This window comes from Tyto alba, unplaced genomic scaffold (genome assembly GCF_018691265.1).
Source record: "Tyto alba isolate M040663 unplaced genomic scaffold, T.alba_DEE_v4.0 Super-Scaffold_27, whole genome shotgun sequence".
NCBI classification, from domain to species: Eukaryota; Metazoa; Chordata; class Aves; order Strigiformes; family Tytonidae; genus Tyto; species Tyto alba.
This window is the reverse complement of record NW_024881301.1, coordinates 3,475,597-3,499,433: the sequence shown is the minus strand read 5'-3', so window position 1 is coordinate 3,499,433 and position 23,837 is coordinate 3,475,597. Positions and strand designations below refer to the sequence as shown.

General features: G+C 38.3%; 1 protein-coding gene across 2 annotated transcripts in view; it reads left to right on the top strand.

The window, feature by feature from the left end:
* Positions 1–23,837, top strand: part of ASXL3 (ASXL transcriptional regulator 3) — a 135,474-nt gene that overhangs the window by 24,895 nt on the left and 86,742 nt on the right. For both annotated transcript variants that reach the window (XM_042798091.1, XM_042798090.1), the window contains one exon: positions 9,571–9,573. In XM_042798091.1, coding sequence (XP_042654025.1) covers positions 9,571–9,573 — 3 coding nt within the window. The remainder of the gene's footprint in view (positions 1–9,570; positions 9,574–23,837) is intronic.

Sequence of the window (23,837 nt, the reverse complement as noted above, 5' to 3'; positions counted from 1 at the left end):
CCACCACCTCCACTTAATTTACCAGTCAAACAGAATAGGACAGTGAGAAATACAACCACATTTTAAAAACACTTTCCCCCCTACCCTTCCCTTCTTCCTGGGCTCAGCTTTGCTCCCGATTTCTCTACCTCCTCCCTCCCAGTGATGCAGGCGAGCAGAGGATGGGGGTTGTGGTCAGTTCATCACATGTTGTTTCTGCTGCTCCTTCCTCCTCAGGGGGAGGACTCCTCACACTCTTCTCCTTCTCCAGCATGGAGACACTCCTCCATGAACTTCTTCAGTGTGAGTCCTTCCCACAGACTGCAGTTCTTCATGAACTAACTGCTCCAGCATGGGGCCCTGCCATGGGCTGCAGTCCTCCTAGCAACACACTGCTCCAGCGTGGGCTTCCCTCAGAGTCCCAGCTTTCTTTGGGCACAGCCACCTGCGCTGGCGTGGGGTCCTCCGCAGGCTGCAGGTGGACATCTACTCTATCGTGGTCCTCCATGGGCTGCAGGGAGACAGCCTGCCCTCTCACCACAGGCTGCAGGGCAATCTCTGCTCCAGTGTACCTCCCTTTCCTCCTCCTTTCGTCAGCTGACCTCGGTGTTTGCATAGGTATTCCTCGTTCCTCCTCTTCCTCTCTGCTTCTCCTTCTTTAATACATTCTCTCAGAGGTGCAGCCACCATAGCTAATTGGCTCGGCCCTGGCCAGAAGTGGGTCCTACTTGGAGCCAGAGGAGCTTCCAAGAAGCTTCCCACAGGAGAGTCACCTCTGTAGCCCCCTCCCCTGCTACCAAAAACCTGCTACACACAAACCCAACACACAGTAAAAATTTTCTATTTTAATACTCGATGCTATATCAAAGCAAAGAGAGACATCCTCTTTTATTTTAGTTATATTCTTTTAGTGTGGAACATAAAATCTAGGACAAGAGAACTTCAAAGCCTGTGTAGAGGAGTAGTAACACATTGTATCTGTTACTTTTGAGTTTATTCTGGTGAATCAGAAGTAACCATGGGACATATTTTTACTGAATTCACTGTTGTTCTTAAGAAACAGAACACTTTCTTAACATTTGCACTGCATAACCATGCACTGCTTCGTTGGTAGCCTTATAACGTGTTTATAATAGCTGTATTTGGAAAAATTTCAAAAGAGATGGTATGCAGGACGAAGCTGAATTTGCCACCTTTTACAGATATAAAATGCTTTAGTTCCTGTCAAGGAATTGATTCAAGTATATTTGGCAATGATGCCAAGGAAACAAGGGGATGAAGAATTTTGAAAATGAATGTCCAAATGTGTGTTATGCTGTAAGGATTTACATATAACAACAAAAAAATCAAAGAAACCCAATTTTGAAAATATTTTCATTAAGATGCTGTTTCTCACAGCAACGAATAGATAACTTTCTTATTATGTCTTGTGATATGAGACGACTGCATGTGAGAGACTCACATCCCTGATAACATTTCTTTGTAATTTTAAAAATTCTTGTTTCCATGAACAGTGAATGAATAAAATTTTGTGTGCAAAACCTATGGGAGGTATTGAAGGCAGCATTTTTATGATTTAAATATAGAAAATGTGGAAGTTCTTTTTAATTGCTGCAGAATGAATAAAAAGAGAAAGACTAATTTAAAGAAGTTCAAAGCTGGATCTTCTTTCATTTCTTCTGTTACTAGGAAACTGAGATTTGGAGGGAAATAGGAAGGAAATTCAGATTCATTCTGATTTTTATTCATGGTATGATATGTGCAGGTGTGTGTGAATGTGTGGTAGATGCAGGATGCCATATGCTGTCATGAGTATCTAGATAACTGAGAAGGATAAAATTCAATGCTCTTTACTCCATACGTGAAACATTTTACTACATTATAATCTAGGTTATCCTAAAGTGATTAGCTTAAAAATTTTAAATTCTGCAATTGTAAAAACAAAAAATGTTGATTCTGTATTGATTTTTTTTTTTCTTAAGTATCTGGATTCTCATATACAAGTTGTGTTTCTGTTGCATTTTAATATTGATTAGGCACAAGCCTGTGCAGCTATCTGAGTGCCCAGCTTTTAATAGAGCTGTTTAAGGTTTTTGACTTCATGCACATTTGTTGATTTGGTCTCAGTGCTTAAGTAATGTTTTGTTTTCACAGTCCTTGAATTTAGAGTCCCTTATTTACTTCATCCAGCTCTGCAATTTCTTTCAGTACCTTTCTGCTAGTGTGGTACCTTTGCTCTTACTAAAGATGATCTTTCCTGGTCTCTATGCTGCAGCCAGCTAAGACGAGCAAGGGATGTAAATTTATGATGTGCAGTCACCTTACCATAAGCAGTAGAATGGCACTAGCGTATTTTATTCTGCATTGGTTTGTGTATTCATCAAGTCTGAACTTGTACAAGCAATATGTTACTACTTCAATACACTTTATACTGATTATCATTGTTGGTAGAACCTTGGCGATCCTAAATAAAGTTCTTCAAAAATTCACTCTACTGTTCCATTTATAGATGAACGAGATTAATTGGCTTAGTCATTTTTCAAATATATTGCAGCATTAATTAACCTAAAGCTTTTTGCTGTGGTAGTAAATCTGAATGAATAACGTATGATTTTCAGCAATCTCATTGCCATTATGTGTAATCTTTAAAAAGACACTGTCAGACTATTCAGCCTCTTCTTTGTTCGCAGTAAAGACATCGTTGCATATTTATTTTTTTATTACTCAAATAATTAAATACAATAGGAGGAAAATTCCAAAGTTACAAAGCAGGTATATGTTAGAAATTAAAATAACTTACTGACACGTGTCCTGCAAGAGGTTATATACCTACCTGGTTTCCTGTATCTTGGGGGATGGACAGCTCAATTTTGTTTGTTAAATATCTTTCCTGTTATGATAGTTGGTTGTAAAATGGTCAGCAGGCAGTTTTTCTGCTTTGGGATGTAGAAAATATATGGTTTTCTTCCAGGAGTGGGGGGAGGAGGAGGGAGAAGTATTTATTTTACATTCATGCCTGTGCTGATAGTGAACAGTGCCAGGGCAACAGTCATGGACACTGAAATCTCTTTACAAAGAAGATAGACAACAGCTCACTCCAGTGCCCAGTGCTCTGGATTTTCCTTCCTAGCATCCACTATCCTGTTCTTTTGAAAACAATTCCCTGTCCCATTGTAAATTTCTAGACTTGCAACCTGCTGGTTATGCATCCTAGCATGAGATTTGGGTAGTGTGACATAGACTGCTAGTCGGAGTATGATCCACTGTAGCCTCAGTGCTCCTTTTCCACTGTGCTGCTGCCTTTCTGGTTGTTCTCCATCTTGTATTTCTGCTGTTACTTATTCCTGTTAAGGTCCAGAATTCCCCTTGCTGAATTGTATTCAGGTCTTCTGCAGACCGTTTCTCTTATTTATTGAGATTGTTTTAGCATGTAGTCTTGTCTTTCAGCTTGCATGTATCCCTTCCAAGTTTAGTGTCATCTGCTTACTAGAACTTTTCTCCTTTTGCAACATTATATTTCTCTTCTTTGCTTATGAAAGTCCCATAAGAAACAGTATCCAAAGACTCATTAAATTGGGCTATATGATACCTACTGCTGCTTCTCTAACTACAGGGTCTGCTACTATGTCATAAAGAATATATTGACAGATTTGAAGTAACTTGTTCTTGACAAGTGTACGAGTTACTCAACTTTTTATCTGCCACATACTTCCAAATATTTTTTGTTCCCTATTTTGGGGGAATTGAAATTCAGTTGCTGCATCTCTGCTTCTTTGGCACTGCCTTTTTTCATTTTTTTAAAGCTAGTCACTAGATGCTTTTCAGTCTTTTGGAATCACAGCTGCCCTCTACAAATTCTCAAAAATTACTATTTTTAATTCCAAGACTAGTCCAGTCAGCTTGAAATACCTTATGGTGAATTTCAACAGATTTAACTGATTTAAGAGCATCTAGTTCATTTCATTATCATCTAATTTTTTTTTTTTTTTTTTTTCCATGTTTGCTCCTGGTGTTGGTTTTAGTAGCTGTCTAATCAAAGACACCTTTCTAAGTGCCAACAAAGAGAAGGCACTAGCACTCCTGTGCTTTGGTGTAAATGCTTAGTGCTACTCCTTCAAGGAAGAGCAAGCCAGTTTCCTATCTGTTGGTGTTCTTACAGAAATGTCTTTGTGCACGGTGGGTGGGTGAGTTTGCTGAAGTTTAATTTCCTGAAGGTCATTTTCTTCTTTTTGTGTTCTCCCTTATTTTCCTAAAAATGCAGAATCATCCCTTCATGAACGCTCAATGTTTTCAGCTACTGCTTCTCCACTGGTTCAAGTCAAACCTAGTACTGCCTTCCTTCCTAACTGCTTTTTACATCTTCTGTTAAAGAATTTTTGCTCCTAATACAGTCCCAGGAACTTTCCAGATGCTTCTCTTTCCCTGTGGCTGTCTTTACCCAAGAAGTGCCTGCATGGTCATAATGGAGGTATTTAAATAGGTCGTGTAAAATATTTTGCTGATTCTCACAGAAAAAAAAGCTTCTCTCTCTAATTCTCCTGGTTTCTTGCTATATTAAACTCCGACCCTTGTATCACCTTTGTTTTTTTCTCTCTTCTGTCATTACCCAGAAATTGCCTGTAGGACCACCAGGAATTAACATATCTGTTGCCTCCTGTTTGGTGCACTGCACCTTCATGAAGGATAGGACCAACTGAAGACTGCTTAAAATTATCAGGGAGATAAAAATAAGACAGAAGTTGGTATAAATTAGGTGTTTGGATTAAGGAAGAGAAGATTGGGTTTAGACATTGTAAGTCTTCCAATGCAATAAAAGATAGGGAAAAAGTAAGTTACCCTGCATGTCTGTTATGGACAGGACAAGAAATAAGGCCTTTAAATTGTAGCAAGAAGAGATTCCGATTAGATAATACAAAGATTTTTTTTTTTTTTTTTTTCTGTCATGAGCTTTGGGGAAGATGTGAGAGATCTCTAGATCTCTCTAAAAATAATTTAGATATGTGTCTGTCAGGAATTGTGTAGATTTGTTTGATCCTGCCTTGAACTAGGGGAATGAACTAGCATATCTCTCGGTCCATATTTTTCTATGAATTTTTTTTAGATTAGTTTGCAGTACTTGGGCCATACATATTGTTTGAGTCCTAGGGGAGAATATCCAGCCAAATTCTTATAAATGTTTGATGCTAATAACCCCAGATTATGTCTTGGCTTTCTGTAGTTTCCTTTCTCCTTTGCTTTCTGAGGCTGGGAAATTGACATGTCTGGATAAGATTAAAGTCAAAGATCCTCAGTAGAAGTTAAAAGCCAATAAACTTTCAAAATGGGACGAGCAATGTTTAATTTTTTGGAGTGCAACTTTAGCCCACAGCTATGCTAGCTATTTACTTTCCTCCTCCATTAGACTCAGGACTGTGAACCTTGGAATGGGATAACTTCATAGTATTTTTGCTGTTCAGCTAGGGTAACTGACCTCTGTATTGTCAAATAATTTTGATTATTCTGTTCAAGTAATTCACAGAAGAGGTTGAAAGAAGCACCTTTGTCTCATTCTGATTTTATTTTCCAGTAGGAATCTTAAACTTTCCCTTGATGTTTCTTTGTTAATCTTCATTTCAACAATGAGAATCATGGCATCAGTTTAACTCCTCCTCCTTTTTTTTTCTGAATAATCTTTTGCTATGCAAGATTAAGATATCTATTGATTTATTGTTGTAACTAGTCTTTCAGAAGACTAAGAGATGCTTGCCACTGGCACTGGCAATAGTGCTGTTTTTTCTGCACTCCACAGTGTTGATAATATCTATCATGAATGATATCATAACATATTAAGTCTTCTGAGCACAGGAAAGCAGCAAAGTATGACCCTAATAAATCTCAAGGCACTCTTACTAGATTTACATTTTTTGTGCCGAAGTATTAAACTAGTGGGTTAGCTAGAATTAAACACACTCTGAACTGCTGAGTGGAGTCATCAGTGGAATAAAACACATGATCTGTGCAAGGGCTCTCTTTAGTTCTGAAGTAAGATGGTACTCTTGAAAATACTACTGTCGCTTCTGATTCCTTTGATCTTTTTGACAGTGTCTCTTTCAGCCTTTGCATACTTCATCCTTAGAGCTGCTGACTTAAAAATAAAACCCTTTCTGAATGCTGCTGTTCCTGTAAAGAGGCTAAATGAGCTGGCAACTGTCTTCTGTTGTTTATTGTTTTCCAGTTCCTTGTTTTATTGTGTATGCATGTAGACAGAGAAATTTGTACTCTGTAAAGTAACTCCATGATGTCATTGTGATTCATAATTATTAACAAGTCACAGTTTTTATCTTCTGCTTGGGGGAGGGAATCAAATGTCCTTCAATAACCAAAAGCTCTTAAAAATTCCACTGAATGAACCACAGTTTTTTGGCTTAAGGCTCTACTTGTTAATGGAAGAGCACAGACAGTTAAGAGGCTTCTGTGGTTGCATATGTCTGATAGAATTTATTTGGGAGCCTCTTCAGCTGAAGGGGTGCAATGTTTTGTCTTGAAGGTAGTTATTCCCTGCAACGGACTGAAAGGTAGCCTTGATGGGGAGAGAGAGAGAGCTATTCACATTCTTTTGCCTGGCATTATTAGGTTGATTTCTATTTATCTACAGATGTGGCTTTTGGCTGTAGAGCTGTGGAAGAAACAAACTTTCATCACAACCTGTCTTTCTGCATAAATTCACTACAGAAACCTCTTTGAAATGCTCTTCTTCCTGGTGTAACAACAAACTGCCTAATTTGGTAGGCAGTTGTGATAGCAGCGATTAATCAGCTGAAAATCTCAGGCTTGCTCCTTCTTGCCTAGGCATTACCGATATTGTTATGCCACAGTGTCTTCTAACTGGGTAGAACTGATGGGTTTTCTACATTATTGCATTCCAGTGTTGGAGCTGTAACTTACATAATTACACCTATGTCACCTTTGTGATAACTATTTCAGTTTTTGATAGTGAAGTAGCTCTAGAACAACTATGACATTAACTTGAGCCTAAGAGCAGGGTTGTTAATTCTTGATTCCCTGTTGCTGCACTGTGATTACCCTACCATTAGTTTCAACCTAGTTTGCTTATGTCTGTACAATGGTAATCCTGTCTTTGTATTGATTTGGAAAACCATTTTTGGGTGCTAAGGAAACAGATGTAAAATAATAAAACCTCAAATGTTTTCCCTTAGCTAATTGCAAAGACAACAGAATTTTTATTTATTAGTGATGGTGCTTCTCCCACTGTGTATACCTGTAAAAGATAAATTTCAATATAAGACATTTAACTACCTTGAATGTTTGGATGGTGGGTTTTTTTGTTTTGTTTTCCCCCAAACCACTATTATCTTTATTTTTGCTCCATATTTCAGTTTTTGGAAATTATCTGGGGTTTGGTTTGTTTTAATGCTGCTCCTCTTCCTTTCACAGGATAACAGAGTCTTTGTCTAGGGTCTTCAATAAACAGTCCAGTAAAATCAGTCTGCATTTCAGCATTTTTTTAATAAAATTACCTGTTTATTTGTCTGTGTTTTTTTTGGTTGGTTGGTTGGTTGTTTTTTTTTTGTTTTTTTTTTTTTTTTTTCCATGATGCATGTAGTAGCAGGTGCCCCAGTTGTTACAGGCAGGCTAAAAATCACTCTTGTGTCACAGATGCAAATTTCTTTGTTAGTTTTATTAAGGTGTGGATTTAGTTTTGGAAATATTAGAGATGATAGATGGAACAATGTGAAAGTAAGAATCTTTTGAATATGGTACAGAATACTTTGGAGGATATTGTTCTTACTGTTAAGAATATTAATTGAGCATATGTAAAAAGAGAATAGAGACAGAAGCAAAGTAATATTTTTTTCAAATCTAAATGCAAAGCTAAGAACATAGCCTGGTCCTGTGTTCCAACACTCCCAATATCCTGTCCATTAAATTGGTGTTACTGGTGCAGTATCTCTACTAGTTCTCATCTACACGCAGTCCCTCGACCCAAGAGTTTCTGCCATGTGAATCTTCCCTCTTTCCCACACTGGGTCACCAATCCCATGGTCGCCAATTACCCTAATCTGCTGTCATCCTTTTTCCCTTCCTATATATGAGGAACTCCATTCAAACTCTACTCATTGGGCCATTTTATGTGCCTGAAATTTTCTTTAGTAATACAATGTGAACATCCCAGATTTCAGTATTTATTTCACATTCTGGTTCAGGACAAACCAAGCTTTCTTCTTTAGTTTGGTTCCAGGGCCAGTTATGAGGAAATAAAAACACAATTCCATCATTTTATTACATCTGGAACCTTCAATAGGTGATTTACAACAGTTTAGAAAAGTTCATATGGCTTCCCCTTTTGTACTTTGCCACTGATTTGTCATTATGTTGAAGTCTGTTCCTGTATGTTCAGGTGAACTGAGGTTTCACAGCAGTTGATTCTCTTTTTTTTTTAAGATTATTATGTTACTGTTATTTTTCCATATACATATTTCCTGATCTAGTGTTCAGTACTTGAGTTTTCCATTTGATACAACAGTTCTCTCTGTCTGGGTGCTAAAAAATATATTGTAACTAACTTTCCACCTTTCATGGAAGTAATAGGAAATAGTGCTGCTTGAATTTTTTTATTTTTTAAAAGATTTGCCATTAAGTTGTTTGCTTTGAATCTACTAGCAGCTCTGCAAAATGTGTCTGCAGAGATTAGGAAAACAGGAATCCAGACTGTGTGACACACTTGCTTCCTCAGTGCTATTAAAATATTTTGATTTTCATGTGCAGTTACTTACGTTTCTGCTACTCCCACCCAAGCCTAACCTTTATTTTCTCAAAGAACATTATGCTAGTACACTGTATAAAGCTTTTTTATTTGTTCGAAGGTTTACTGGTAAGGGAGAGTGACCCATATGTTCATTGGGTATTCACGTTATAGTAATTCAGTGGAAATGTGAAAATTTTAGAAGGTCATTTATTTAGCTGTAATAGGAAAAATTATGGTTGTTAAATTTTGTGGTGCGATAAATGTTTCAACTTCTGAAGGTCTATATTGCAAAAATATTTTATTTTTGAATGCATGCCCAAACCCTCTTTATCACAGCCTAATTTGCTGAAATTAAGACCCCTGTAATATGTTAACACCATATTAAAGATACTTCTTTTTTAATACAAGAGGAAATCCAATAACTTAAATGTAACAAGTAATAAATAGCAGTGCAGATGCTGATGATTTTATGAAAATACGTTGTTTTGTGCAGTAATGACAACACTTCCTATTAAAGGACATTTTATTTTGCAATAGGAGATGGACATCAGCTGTGACTAAACAGTGTACGTTCATCAACAAATTCAGTGTTGGCTTTTTTTTACATACTGTAATAATTCACTTATCAATATATTTTGATGTTTAATGTAAGAATGTAAGTTGTGTTTTCTTTTTCCTGTGTTGCATTTCTGTGTAAACTGCTAATGACAGAGACTGGAAAGTAGTAATGTAGTTCAGGCTGATGAGAAGGAAAACCTCCTGCATTATAAATTGGTGTTACCATATGCATAGGATTATCCTAAAGTGTATATTGTGTGATAACTATCTTCCCACTTTTCTCCTAGAAAGTGTGACTTCTCTTTTAGCAATATTTAAGTAAGTATGCTACAGATCTTTCTTTAATGTTTCTGTATTCCGAAGAGTAATTCTGTGTTAAAGTTTGTGTGTCTTTTTCAGAAAGAAAAATTAAATAAGGATATCCAAGAGATCTAAACACTTTCAAAACAAACAGATACTCACAGAGATTACATTAGGAAAGTATCACCAGATCTTTAATCCATCCTCCCAGCAGTGCAAGTTTTTTGATTTCTTTATTTGGAGTGGGGGAGTTTTTTGTTTGTTTTGGTGGTTGGGTTTGTGTTGGTTTGTTTTTTTTTTTTTTTTTTTCTTTTGTATGTGTGTGTATATAGTATGTTTCCTACAGTGTAGGGCTTTAAGCCTGAATTCTTTTTTTAAATGATGAAAGATGAGACCTTCCACGGTCTGCAGAATGTTTTCCAGTTGTTTTATTCAAAGTCTGCCTGCAGTTCTATAAACTGAACCATGACTAGGTAGAAGGTAGGTAGATATCTAAGTTCTTCAATTTTACTACCTTTATCAGCCTGCTTTGCTAGCATCTTTTTAAGAGGAGCAAGGACATAAGAGCTTTCCAGTAATAGTTTGTTGTTGTCCAGAACCAAAACGTTCAAAAATATCTTTGGGAAACTGAGATTTGACAGAATGTGTTCTCTTTCCATCATTATTCGGAAATGAAGATGTGTCACATATTAACATTAAAGTATATGGGTAATAAACTAGTATTTTAAAATAAAAGTCAGAAACAAGACCTGAAAGAGAGCTTAATATCAGTGTGTTGCTAATTAGGGGTAAAATGGGAGAACTATTGCTGAGTACCCAGCAACCTTGTTCAGCTCTTCTGTGCTTAGAAAATGAAAGAATAATCTACTGTATTTCCTTCAGGAAGTATTTGAGCAAGTGCAATTCATCCCATAAGCCTGTCAGGAGCAGCCATATATATCAAACTTTCAAACACAGAATAATATGGGGACTTTAGCTACAAGGAGTCCCCTTTTGAATGAACGCTCTGGTAAAATATTCTTAGGAAAAGAGTTTAATCTGTTGAAGACTTAAAACCTGCAGTGAAAATTGAAGTCTGGCTGGGAACTTGAAGACATGCCTGGTTAAATGGATTTATGAGCTTTTGTTGTAACATCCAAGTAACCTAAGAAGGTGCCTTTCCTTGCAGGTGTAAAATGAATTATTCTAGGTTTCAACTTGCTAGTTGCTGATTGAGATTTGTTAGGGTTGGATTTTTTTGGCATTTCTGTTTTGTTCTTTGTAGTCCTCTTTTGCATTGAAAACTTAATATTTAAAGCTATTATTTATTACAGCTTTGAATTTCACTTATCCCACAGCTGACTTCTGCCTTTATTTCTAAGCATTCTGTCTTAAGGAACATGCAAAACATCCCACAAAATGGTATGACTTTTTGTGCTATTTCTAGTATTCCATAGCAACTGGCAAAAGCAAAAAAAAAAAAAAAGCCTAAACTGAATACTGTAACACAGGCAATTCATTACAGATTTTCTGCTTAGTATTCAGTAAATTGTCAACTCCTTATTTTCATCATTAACATATTTTTCACAGAGCAGAAGCATAGCCATTTCTGGCAGACTGAATTAAATGTGTTTTACTTGAATGTGAAAGAGGAAAACATTGTCAGGCTTTCTATGAAAGCATCATTTTCTAGTAATAATTCATTTTCTGGAACAGTTTGCTGTGGATGTCTTTATGTTTCTATAAAGATATGGGTATATGTTTCAGTCTACCTGTAATTAAACCATTTCTTAACTGAATAGGAAAAAAATAGGGAAATAATTTCCTTATTTTTTTTTTTCCTTTCATATTGCTCAAGCTGAAACATTTACTACTTTTCTTATAGTCATGCACTGGCATATTTCCTTTAAAATTTTGAGGTATGTTTTTATAGATTCAAGACCAAAAAAAGCCTCAGAATTTCACTGTCTAAAGACTATGAAAAAGATCAGGTATAACTGTTCAGAAAATTTGTTACATACATGAATTTATTTTCTAAGGCTAGTTGATAGGAATTCCATTTTATTTATTTTGAGTCTCATAGGTAGTCATCTTAATTACTGTGAAATTAAATTATGTGCATGCTTTTAATTTCAAAACAGAATTTTAAAAATGCCTAAATATCTTTTGCTTGCTTATGTACTATCATGTGAAGGAAAAATATGTTTTATGCAAGATCTGATTTTCTTTCAGCTGTATAGAAAGCTCCCATCTTCTGCTTGTAATCCCAGTAAACTCTGCATTTGTCAGTGAGGCTCTTTTATGATAGCTGTATGCTAGAACCAGTAATTGTGTGGCTGGCAAATATTTACACTAACAGCAGAGAACTGAGAACCAAAACATATATATAAATTTAAAGTTATATATAAGAACTTAAATACTGTATGCATGAAACTGTGTTTATGTACTTGAGTGTGTAAATACACCTACAGACACAAATTCACCCTTGTACACATGGACATGCACTTACATGCATATAAAGTCACAAATCACAAACTTATACTCAAATACAACCTTTGCTCAGTTATACCAATAGCAAAGACCATAGGAAATAGCTCAAAAGATTCCTAAGAACTGTTTTGCTGTTTGCTCTCAATAACTAAAAGAGAGGACAGATTGATTTCCCCCCTTTTCTTTTGGTTTTCATTTTATTTGTAATATGAGAAAAGGAAAATGGAATCTAGTAGCTCTTCTGCTGGAAAGTAGTACTTACTAAAGAAAAAATGAGCAAAAATAGCTGTCACCCTTTTAGCATCCATAGCTACTGCTGTTTCTTTTATTTGTTTCAATAAGCTTGCTTAAGATATGTTTATCTGCTATCAGGACTCTATCAAGATATACTGTTCTGTACCTTTTGCCCTAAAAGAGCTTCACTTGCATGCTTTTATATTTCATTTATAAATAAAATAATCACAAGATCTAGACAGTAATTTTCAGCCCCATTACTTGCTAGTCTTCCTTTCTTTTTCTTATGTTACCAATACACCTGGAGTTTTTCTTTTACAGACTGCTAAATACTGTAAGTAGCCATTATCAGGTATGGAATTATTGTGTCAAAAATAACATGTGTCCCCTACAGTTATCACAAAGAAAAAAACCTTGACCTGTAAAGGACAGCAAGGAACTTTGAGAAGAAATCTTCAAGAATATATGATGAGCAGGAAGTTGTTTTGGTTTGGTTTTGTTTTGGTTGGTTGGTTTTGGTTTTTTATTTTTTTTTTTTTTTTTTTTTTTTAAAGACTGCTTGTTTTCAGTCAGGGAATCTTTTCTTGGACAGTGAAAATTGAGGAGTTTCAAACTGCATGTATACTCTTAACTGTCTCTCCTCTTCATCCAAAACGAATACCACTAAACCGAGTCCAACCATTAATCTTTCTCTGTTTGTACTAGTAGCTTAAGAATACTAATGTAAACAGTTGTATCAAAATATGATTCAGTCAGATAATGTACTGAACTGTATAAACTCAAGTAGTAGTGATACAAGATTATTTGTGCTCAGGTTTACAATCCAGGAATTCATTACATCATTGGTACTGTCAATTGATGTAATATTATATATACCATTTAAGTCTTCCTTAAAAATATTTAGACACAGTGATCGGGATGACCAACAGAAAACAATTTCTGGTTAAGACTGCATTTTGTTGTGATGCCACATTTGGCTCTTTCCTTGTATGTGTGTGTGTCTCAGCCCCTACATTCAAAGGGACTTTATTAATGACTTCAGCAGAATCAAGCTTCCTTTCAGATGGAGTGATACGCCTATGAAGAATGTCCAGTCTAAAACTTTTATTTTAGTTATCAATGCTTTGTTTTTACAAATCATTTGACAGTTACTTTTGTTACAGTTTTAAAACATTGTATGTGACATTTTGAAATTAGATTGGCTTTTATTTACTAGTTAAATGGAAACTTAAGTCTCTCAGTTCCAGACTTCATGAGCTGTTGTAAGTCAAAAAAGAATAAGGACATCTACTAATAGTATGAATTGCAACAGCTGGATTAAGTTAAAACACAAAAATACAAGTATCTGTTCGGTCCTTTGAGGGAAGGAAAGAACCTTTTGCTCTGCTGTTTTGCCAAGTTAAACTCCCTTATGTACAGCAAATATAACTTAAACATTTCACATCCACCCAAATATTTTAATTTGACCCAATACAATAAATCATATGTTGCTATATTTTTAAAGGTACAGGATGTGTTGTGATTGCTTGTTCTATATTTATTTTCAGGCTTTCCTTACAGATAAGAGCTCTTAACAAAAATATTTTAAGGATACAATTGACATTTATTAGTCAGAAAAGTTGTAGTAGTTACATGTATTCTATTGTAAATTATGGGAGTATCATATTGCTTACAGAATTATTTTTGTATGAATAAATATTACTAGAACACAGTAATTTGCTTTTGGATCTAATCTTTATTTATTTGTTTACTCTCAGTTTTCTTATTCTTTATATCAGTTTGATTTTTCTGCCTGTGTTGGTGGTTGAGTAAAACAATCTCAAGTGCTGAATTACTCTTCAGATACAAGAGTATTGAGAAAAATCTTTTGTAAGAGAATGATTTTTTCTTTTTATTAATTCCTTCTTTCACATGATGCAATAGATTTTAGAATTTTTTTTTTTTTGTCAATTGAGTGTGAACTGAAGATGTAGAAACAGGTCATTCTCATATGTTCTGACTTCCTTGTTCTCTTTTGGGGTTGGATACAATGTTTTGGATGCTAAAAATAAACATGAAACTTTTGCATAATTATCCCAGAATTTGACATTTAGTTCAAAATTCTAAATTCCTTCAGTTAGAAGTCATGCCCTAAGTGAAAACTGGGGAGAAGAAACAAAGTTAAACTGTGGAGATTTCTCTGAATTTTTGTGACACAGAAGGAATAATATATGATACACTTCCTTTGTTTTGAATAGAAATGAACAAAAATATAATGAAATTTAGTGATTTCGGCTGTTCTTGTTTCATAAAAAGATTTTATTATTATTTTATACCTCTGCTTTAAAAGAAGTCTGATTCTTTTATCAGAATAGGATATTATAGGATGGAGAGAGAGGGGAGGGCAAGAGAGAATGAGAGAGAACGAGAGGAGAGAAAGAGAGAGAACAAGAAAGGGAGGAGAGGAAGAGATAGGGACAGAAGATAGAAGATGGAGAAATAGAAGGTGAAAGGAGAGGGGAAAGGGAAAGGAGTGAAAAGAAGAAAAGAGAGAGAGAGAAAAGAAGAGGTGTACATGACAAGGTGCTGGCAGCGGGGGGCTGCAGCCTCTGTGAGGAGTGGCCGGGGCTGCCCCGGGCCGGACACGGCCGGTTCCAGCCGGCTCCAGCCCACCCACCGCAGGGCACGGTTGGGCCCAGCAGCCAAGATGGTGATACCTCTGTGGTAATGTGTTTAAGAGAGGGCAAAACTACCACTCAAGCAGAAGAGGAGGGTGAAGAAAATAGTGTTGAAACAGTAGAGTGAACATCCGGGTCAGAGAAGGAGAAGAGGAGGAGGTGCTTCAAGTGCCAGAGCAGAGATTCCCCTGCCCCCTGTGGAGAACCACACTAGAGCAGATATCCACACTGCAGCCTGTGGAGGATCCCATGCTGGAACATTTGGATATGTCCTGAAGGAGCTGTTGCCCATGGAGATCCCAGGCTAGAGCAGATGCAAAGTGAGGAAGAAGTAGAGAAGAGGAGCTGTTATGGACTGATTGTAACCCCCCCATCCCTCAGTGACACTCAGCGCGGGGGAGGCAGAGGAGTCAGGAGTGAAGGAGGAAAGTTGAGCCTGGATGCAGGGAGCTGCTGTTTTGAATTTTGTTGTCTTTGTTTCTCTCTACACAAATCTATTTTAATTTGTGATAAATTAATTTTCCTCGAGTCAAGTCTGTTTTGCCTCTTACAGTAACTGGTAAGCAATATCCCTGTCTTTATCTGAACCCGTGAGCTTTTTCATCCTCTTTTCTCCCTTTTTCCTGTTGAGGATGGGGTGTGACTGGCTGAGTGGGCATTTGGCTGCTGGCCAAGGCTAACCCACTGCAAGAGGAAAGAAAGAGAAAGCAAGGGAGAAAAAGAGAGAGAGGAAGAAAAGAGATAAGAGAAGAGAAAGAAAAGAAAGAGAAAGGAGAAGAAAAAATAAAGAAGGAAAAGAAGAAACAAATAAGAAGGAAAAGAGAGTAGTGAAAAAGAAAGGGAGAAGAAAAGGAAGATAAAAGAGGAAAGAATGAAAAGAGAAGAGAGGAAAGAAAAAAGAAATCAGAAAGAAGAGAGTAAATGCAGGGAAAGAAAAGGGGAAAGAAAGTGAAAAATGAGAGAAAAAAGCAGAAAGGAAAGAACAGAACATGAGAAAAGGGTGCGGAGAATGAGAGAACAGGGAGTGAGAGAAGATAAAAAGGAAAGAAGAGAGAAAAACGGGAAAGAAAAAGAGAAATGAAAGGCAGGAGACAGTGAAGGAGAGGGAGAAAAGAGAGAAGGGGTAGAAGGAAAATATAAAGGAAAGAACAGAAAAGGAGACAAAGGAAAATGAGAGAAAGGAAATAATAAAAAGGAAACAAGTCCAAGCAAGTCCACTGTGGTTGAGGAATCTGTAACTGAATGCTGTTAACAGCAAAATTAAAATTTTAACTGCCTGGAAGAGCTTCTATGTGGTACCAGTACGTGGTAACCAAGACACTGGAAATTACTTTCCATCAAGTAAAAACTGTAAAATGTTTTTATTAAAATAACTCAGCTTTGGTGGTTTCAGTATTGACATTCAATGAATAGATACATTCTTGCCAGGTAAAAATTTTCACAAAAATTGTAATAAACACTAAAAACTTTCTTACTGATTTGGAAAATTGATTACTTATGCAGATGGATCATGTGGCCAAAATGGCCCAACGTTAAAAAACTCCAGCAGGCCAGCATGTTGGCATGTGTCAATTTTTAAGAATGGGCAAAGTTACTAACACAATTTAATTAGGATAACTCAAGAAAGGAACTTCAAAGTGATTTATTTTTAGCACAGCAATTTGCTTTAATGCTGTGCTTTTCTATCAGAGAAAAATATTATGTAATAATCTCATATTACAGTCTAGTAGCTCTACATTGAGTAACATATTAAAGATTTCTGAAGTGCAAAATCCATACTTCTCATAAAATACAAACAATACTTTTAAACTGTGCAGTAGTTAATGAACTTTGCTCAGCAATACTTGTTGATTATTTACTTGTAATGGTTAAATAGTGCCACAGTTTAAGCCTTTTCTCTGAAATATGCTTACCTTTTAAAACTGAATTCTCATAGGTCTTTTGCCTCATGTTTTCATTAGTGTGGGAAGGTGGAAGGAGTTGTCTGTACATAAGCATCTATTTTAATTCTATAGATTTAGTTGCAATTGGTTTTAATGGCAGTGACTGGCAAACTGCATTGAAACCACATGGGAGAGCGGGGACATGACATTAGGCTTGAGTGGAAGAACATGTCGGGGTGTGGGGCTCCTTCAAGCTTGGTAATTCTGCTTTCCCTCAGCAGGGTGGCACCTCCGCTTCTCCCCTCCTCTGCTGCTTCTTGTGCCAGATGTAGCAACCCAAGGGGTTACAGTTCAGGCGAGCCAGCTGCATCTGGCATGTAGGTTTGGAAGTGGCTGAGGGGAGCATGTTGCGTTACTGACAAAAGGTGAAATATAGGCCTTCTGAAATGGGAACCAGTTGTGTCAGTCTGAGGCCATCCTTCTCCAGTTACTGTAAACCAATACTGCAGCTGAAAGAATAAACCCGTGTTCTCCAAGCTGCTTTTCCTGTTCTGGGCTACCCACCTCCCTGGGTGCTGGCACAGGCATTCCCATGGCTGTTTGGGGAAATAATCAAGATTTAAAGGAGAAAAAAAAAAAAAAAAAGGGGGTGGGGGTTGGGGGTGGAGGGAGTAGTGAGAACATGTAATGGAGGCAGGGATATGTGGTCTGCCTTAGAGGGAAGCCACTCAAGTTGCTGCTCTGAGTGGCAAAGCTGGCTGAAAGTGACATGAGCTCAGTATTAATCTTGGTGCGAGTCTTGTTGGTGAAAGCAGAAACTACTCCCTTGCCTTTCATACTGCTACGCAGATGCACAATTGCTGGCATAAGTGCAGGGTGGTGCCTTGTCACTGACACAACTGCGGGAACAAAAGCCCCTGCTGTGGATGGCAAGAAAGGCTAGGTAGGGATCCTTCTAGTCAGTCAGGGGAGGGGTGTGGCTGGAAGCTGTGACTGCATCAGGATAATGTTCCTGGTATAGCATGATAAAGGAGGAGTCCTACTCAGACTTCTGAACTAGACCTGGCCCACAGTGGTTTTCTGACAACACTTTGTTCTGCCTTCTTTATCCTTTTTCACTGTGCAGCAGAGTTAATGAAGTCACTGGCTGATGCTGTATGGGTGGTGCAGCCGCTCAGAAGTCCTGTTGTTGTTTTGCAGTATATTTTGTCATTTGGTTGCAGATCTCCAGAAGAGGCAGCTAATCAGAGACCTGGCAGTTGCAGTGGTTTCCAGGCTTCTTCGGGAAGCTTCAGGGAAAATCTTCTGGGGGCTTCTGTTTCTGGGAGTAGCTTGATGCTTCTGGTCAGGGCCAGCCTATGGAAGCATTTGCCTCTGTCAGCTCTTACAGACAGCTTTTGCTGGCTAATTCCTGGTTGTGGACTAACTATGTATTTTGTCTTCAGCTGACTGTTGATCAAGCACTTTGATAAAGCTACTCCTGTATGTAGCTGTGTAACTGGCGGGCAAGAGTGTAGCTCCCAGAGCCCAGGAAACAGAGGGAGCTAAGAGACCTAGCAGTTACCACAGCAGTTAGTATATGAGGAACACAACGGGGTGCAGACAATTAGCTCAGGACGATGTGGGATTCCTTAGGGTTGTGCAGTCATGGTACGGATGTGTTGTAGGGCATGGTCACCAGAAACTGTTCCTGGCATATGAGTGACCTTGGCCAGGAGAGAACTCCAGGTTTTGGGCTGCACTCCCAGGTCTAGGACTTGCATTGGGGAGGGCTGTGGCCTCCACCCATGGGAAGTTCATTCTGGTCAAGGTGCTGAATTGCCATGTGAAGGATCACTGGGAGGAGATGAGTAGACTGTGCAAAATGAGAAGGAACAAACAGAAGATCAACAGAATCTTTGCAGAGGCAAGAACCCAAGCTCTGCAATGTGAAGTAGAGGCAGCTAGAGGTTATATTCTGACAAGCTATGGATAGAGACTCCTATGATTGGAAAGTTGGAAATTTATGACTTCCGGCAATAAAAGGAGGAGTCTCTGCCTGCCGAGAGGGATAGGTGTAGTGCACTGGAAGGAGGTGAGCAAGATTGTCAGGGGAGACATGAGAGCCAGCTGAGGCTCAGCCAAATGTGTACATAAAGAAGAAAAGGAGGGTGACAGTTATTTGAGACCATATCCCGACAGGTGTTGCAGATGGACATATCTGAAGCTTGTCCAGCCCTTAGACTTCACCCCTTGCTGTTCATCCATGTGACCACCATGATAAAACTGAGGTGAGCCCAAGTATATAAAAAATTTAATAAGAGCCCTGGGGGCAAGGGTGAAGAGCACGGATGTCCAAATGGTATTTTCCTCAGTCCTGCCAGTGAGGTAGAAGTGCTCAGGTGGCAGAGGGTACATCCCTAAAGTGTAGCTGCATGGCTGGTGTCACAGGCAAAGCCATGATATCCTGTTTGAGAAATAAGGACTGCTAAAGAGGGACAGGATCCATGAGATGGAGTGTGGCAGGGGCATCTTTGCTGACAGCCTCAGTCACCTTTTCTGGAGGACTTTGAAGTAGCTACTTAACAGGTGGGTTGCTGCAATGTGAAGAGAAGTGAAGGCACTGGAAACACTTGAGGAAGTGTCTGGGGAGCAACACAGTCGGAGAAACCTTGCACTTTCCTTATGCAGGCAGTGTGACTGGGGTGTCCATTTCAAGTGTGTGTACACAAATGCACGGAGCATGGGAAACAAGCAGGAGGGGTTGCAAGTCTGCACACTTGCAGAGCTCCTTGGGGTTACAAAGACATGGTGGGTCATATAATGGAGTGCTGCCATGGATGGATGGATACAGGCTGGCAAAGAGGGGCAGTGCATGCAAAGGAGGGGCAGGAGTGCACAGTGCTTTGCCTTGGAAAAGGTACTGAGCCTGTCGAGCACTTGAGAAATCAGAGAGCAGAACAACATGAGTAATGTTGTAGTAGGCATCTGTTGCAGACCATCTGACCAAGAAGTAGATGAGGCCTTGAAGTAACTGCTCTGCAGTTACTGCAGGCCATCGTAGTCATGGGGGTTGCCAGCAGGCCAGGACATTTCTGAAATTCTTGATGCAGGTGATTGATGAACCAACTAGGGGACATGCAGTGCTGGATGTGTTACACATGAACAAGGAAGAACTGATTGGAGGTGTGAAGGTTGATGACCACCTTGGCCATGGTTCATCATCAGACTATGGGCAAAAAGGCCCAGGAAAGCTGCTTTATCTTCCTTGGTGAATGAGAATGACCCATTTCAATGCACAGAATGTCAAGCAAGTGTGGCAGAAAGCCAGTATGGATGAGCAAGGGCAAATCATGCCTGACCAGCCTATTCGCCTTCTATGATCAGATGTCTGGTTCAAGGCATGAGAGGAGAGCAGTGGATGTTGTTTACATTGACTTTAGCAAGACCTTTGGCATTGTTTCCCATAGTATCTTCACAATCAGATGGGTGAGATAGGAACTCAATAAGCAGACAGTAAGGTAGGTGGAAATTTGCCTGGATTGTAGGGCCCAAAGTGTTTTGATCGAAGGTTGGTGACCAGTTACTAGTTGATGTTGCTCAGGCATTGATACTGAGGCTGTTATTGTTGAGTGTTGCTATTGAACACCTGAACAATGGAGCAGAGTGCACATTCAGCAGGTTTGGAGATCATCCTCAACTGGAGGGTACGGTTGGTACTGGAAGACTAGGCTGCTGTTCAGAGGGGATCAAGACAGCAGAGAACTGTACTATGAGCAACCTCATGAAACTCAACTAAAGCCAGAGCAAACACCTTCATCTGGCAACATAGTAACCCATGCAGCAGTACAGGTTGGGGGCTAGCAGGCTAGAAATCAGCTTCGCTGAAAATGACCTGGGGGTCCTAACGGTTAAGAAGCCAGTTGTTGGTCCAGCAATGTGCCCTTGCATCAAAGAAGGCCAAGCCCATATTGGTCTGTGTTGGCAGGAACGTGGCCAGCAGATCAGGTGATTTGATCCTTCCCCTCTGTTCAGCATTTGTGAGACCACATCTGGAGTACCTTGTCTGGTTTTGGGCTCCCTAGTACAGGAAAGAGATTGATATACCAGAGTGAGTCCAGGGGAGGTTCACTAAGATGGCTGGAGGCTAGAGCGTATGATGTATGAGGAAAAGCTGAGAGCTGGGCTTGTTCACACAGGAGAAGAGAAGGCTCCGTGGGATCCCATGGCAGCCTACAGCTCGCTAGTGGGAGGGTGTAGAGAAAACCGAGCCAGACTTTTCATGGAGGTCACACAGTGACAGCATGAGAAGCAGAGAATGAGAGACAACAGACACAAATTGGTACATGGAAAGTTCTAATTTGATACTAAGAAAAATATTTTCCCAGTGAAAGCAGTTAAGCACGGGAGGAGGTTGTCCAGAGAGGCCGTGAAGTCTCCATTCTTGGAGACTGCACAGCAATTGACTGGACAAGGCCCAGATCCAAGTTGCCCTGGTTTGAGCAGGAGGTTGGACTAGATGACTTCTGGAAGTTCCACCAAAAGTAAATCAGGTTACGATTATATGAGTGTATGAACCATGGTGGAGCTGAATGTTCTTAAAAATAGCTGTAACTGTTTTTTAGGGGTGGGGGTGGTATATTTTTTGTGTTTGACTAACCAGTTACATCTCAATAACACACACAAGATATTCTTAAAGCACTACAGAGAAAGTTGTGGAGACTGGCCAATTAAAAAGCCAAATTAAACAAGAGAACTTGGGATAACTTCATAGAGGTCCCTTGTGTAGGATGATTAAATTTAAGAGGCCAAAAGGCATTTGGTGATAACTATGTCTTGTTCAGCATAGTCACTTTATTTTCCACCTTAATTTTTTTTTTTTTTTTCTGAGGCATAAGCCTCACCCATCTTGAAGCCAAGAATATTTGGAAGGGTGGGGTGGTTTTTTTCATTTTATACATTGCACATTTTGTGGCAGTGTTTTTCTTGGGTTTAGTACATTTTTGATTGCAGCACAGTCATTACTTCATTTTTCTAAACATATGTATTTAAAACCCACAAGGGCCTGTGAAATCTGATACTAAAATAAGACATCATATATATTAAAACCATGGTTTCTTTAAGAAAGCCATTTTTTAACATCTACTCCAGAGTTCTTTCATGTGGCAGGAATTATTTTTGTTTCCTTTCTTTATTATTTTGTCCTTCATGGTGATCATTGGTATTAGAGTAGAAAATGAAAAATGTAATGCTGCTTTTTAATGAAATCAGTTAAAACTACTAAAAGGAAATATTTTATTAAAAGGGAAAAAGACAAAAAAAAAATTTATATTCTTGAATAGGAAGTACTTGTCAGAAAGAACTGTATTATTTGACCAGTATAAGAATCTGTTGCACAAAGAAATCAAGTAGTTTCTTTCAAGTGATGTTGAATGAGGAGGGTGTTCTCAGTCCTGAGGATACCTTAGCTGTCACGACCATCTCTGATGCACGCTATTTTCTTGTTCTTTTCGGATAATTTTCTTTATGAAACATTTTTCTTTTAGGATGATTTCAAAAGGTACCCTTTAATCTTTGCCTATGTCTTTCAAAAACACATTCAAAATGCCTTTTTTTTTTTTTTTTTTCCTTAGCATTACTTTTTTCTTGTATTATTTGTACTACATCTTCTGAAATGGTAAGGATTCAAAGTACAGATGCATTTACTATGTATCCTTTGAGATTTTTTCTTTAGAAAGAATAAAAACCTGGGGGTTTTCCAGGTGTTAGGGAGCACAGAAAAGTGTAAACATTCTCTATAAAACTTGTATTCTCATTTCCTTTCTGGTTGAGGAATGCTTGTTGCCATATGTGAATATCATTTAAAGAGGTGTCATGGTGTTTCAAGCATACTTTTCAGAGCATTCAAGACATTCAGGGAGACCTACTCAGAGTCATGGCTGACAAAGGGCAAGGGTAATCAGCAAAAATAATAGGTAGGGATACTTAAATTTCAGGAAAGCATGCTTGTATCTTTCTGTCTGCAGTGTATAATGTGGCATTAGTATGATATGTTTATGTGATTTTATTTTTTCTTCTTAAATTTGTGTGTTATACTGCTAGCATCTTGTTTTCAAAGACATTATAAACCTAGAGTAAATTTGTATCTCCATAGGAAATTTTTCCTTCAAAAACATTTTTTTTGAGGAAAAAATATTTTCAGGGGAAAATCCATGACAGTAACTCTGTAAAATTCTATTCAGGAACACTTCTAAATTTTACACAGGTTCTGGAACTTTCATACGTAAAGGCTTTCTTGTGAGAGAAAATGATGAAAAAAAAAAAAAAAAAAAAAAAAAAAAGGAGTACTGAGATTTGCAATGAACTTTTGCTCCCGGGGCTTTTCATTTTATTGTTTTAGATGAGTTGTAATAAAGCTCTGGTTTCACCACAGATGAACTCCATCTGTGTTTTTTTTCTGGAACATTACTGTGGCTGTTGTCACCAGGTTTGACAACACCAGAAGTTTTCCCAGGCTGCCAACACCAGGAGATACAATACACTTTGCTCTAGATACCAAAAAGATTGATTATCAGTGTTGGAGGGTACCACAACTTCATATACCCTGGCCTCAGGCCACAGAGCGCTCTAAAGGTAAGGGCGGAAACGCTGAACTTTACTGAAATGTCTATCAAAGGCCATTGTACAGAGCAGAGAACAGAGCTGATGTGTTTTCAGTCGTCTTTACCTCTGAGGAAAAAAAGAAAGATCAGATATACCACAGAGCTGCAATACAGTCAGGAGGTGAAAGAAACCTAAGACTGTGCCATCATTTGCAAAAGTGAGTCAAACTCTCAGCTACTGAGAGGGAATTAGAATAAAAATTTGTGGGTAGTCACACATGAGAGTTTTGCTTTACTCAGGAACCTAAGTATCATCTTAGCTTGTGTGGTGAGTTAGTCACTTGTGATTGACTGTGGATGAATGCAGCTAGTCTAGCAAACTCTGAGAAACAAACCAGCCTTTTCTTACCAGCATCCCGTCTTTTTGTCA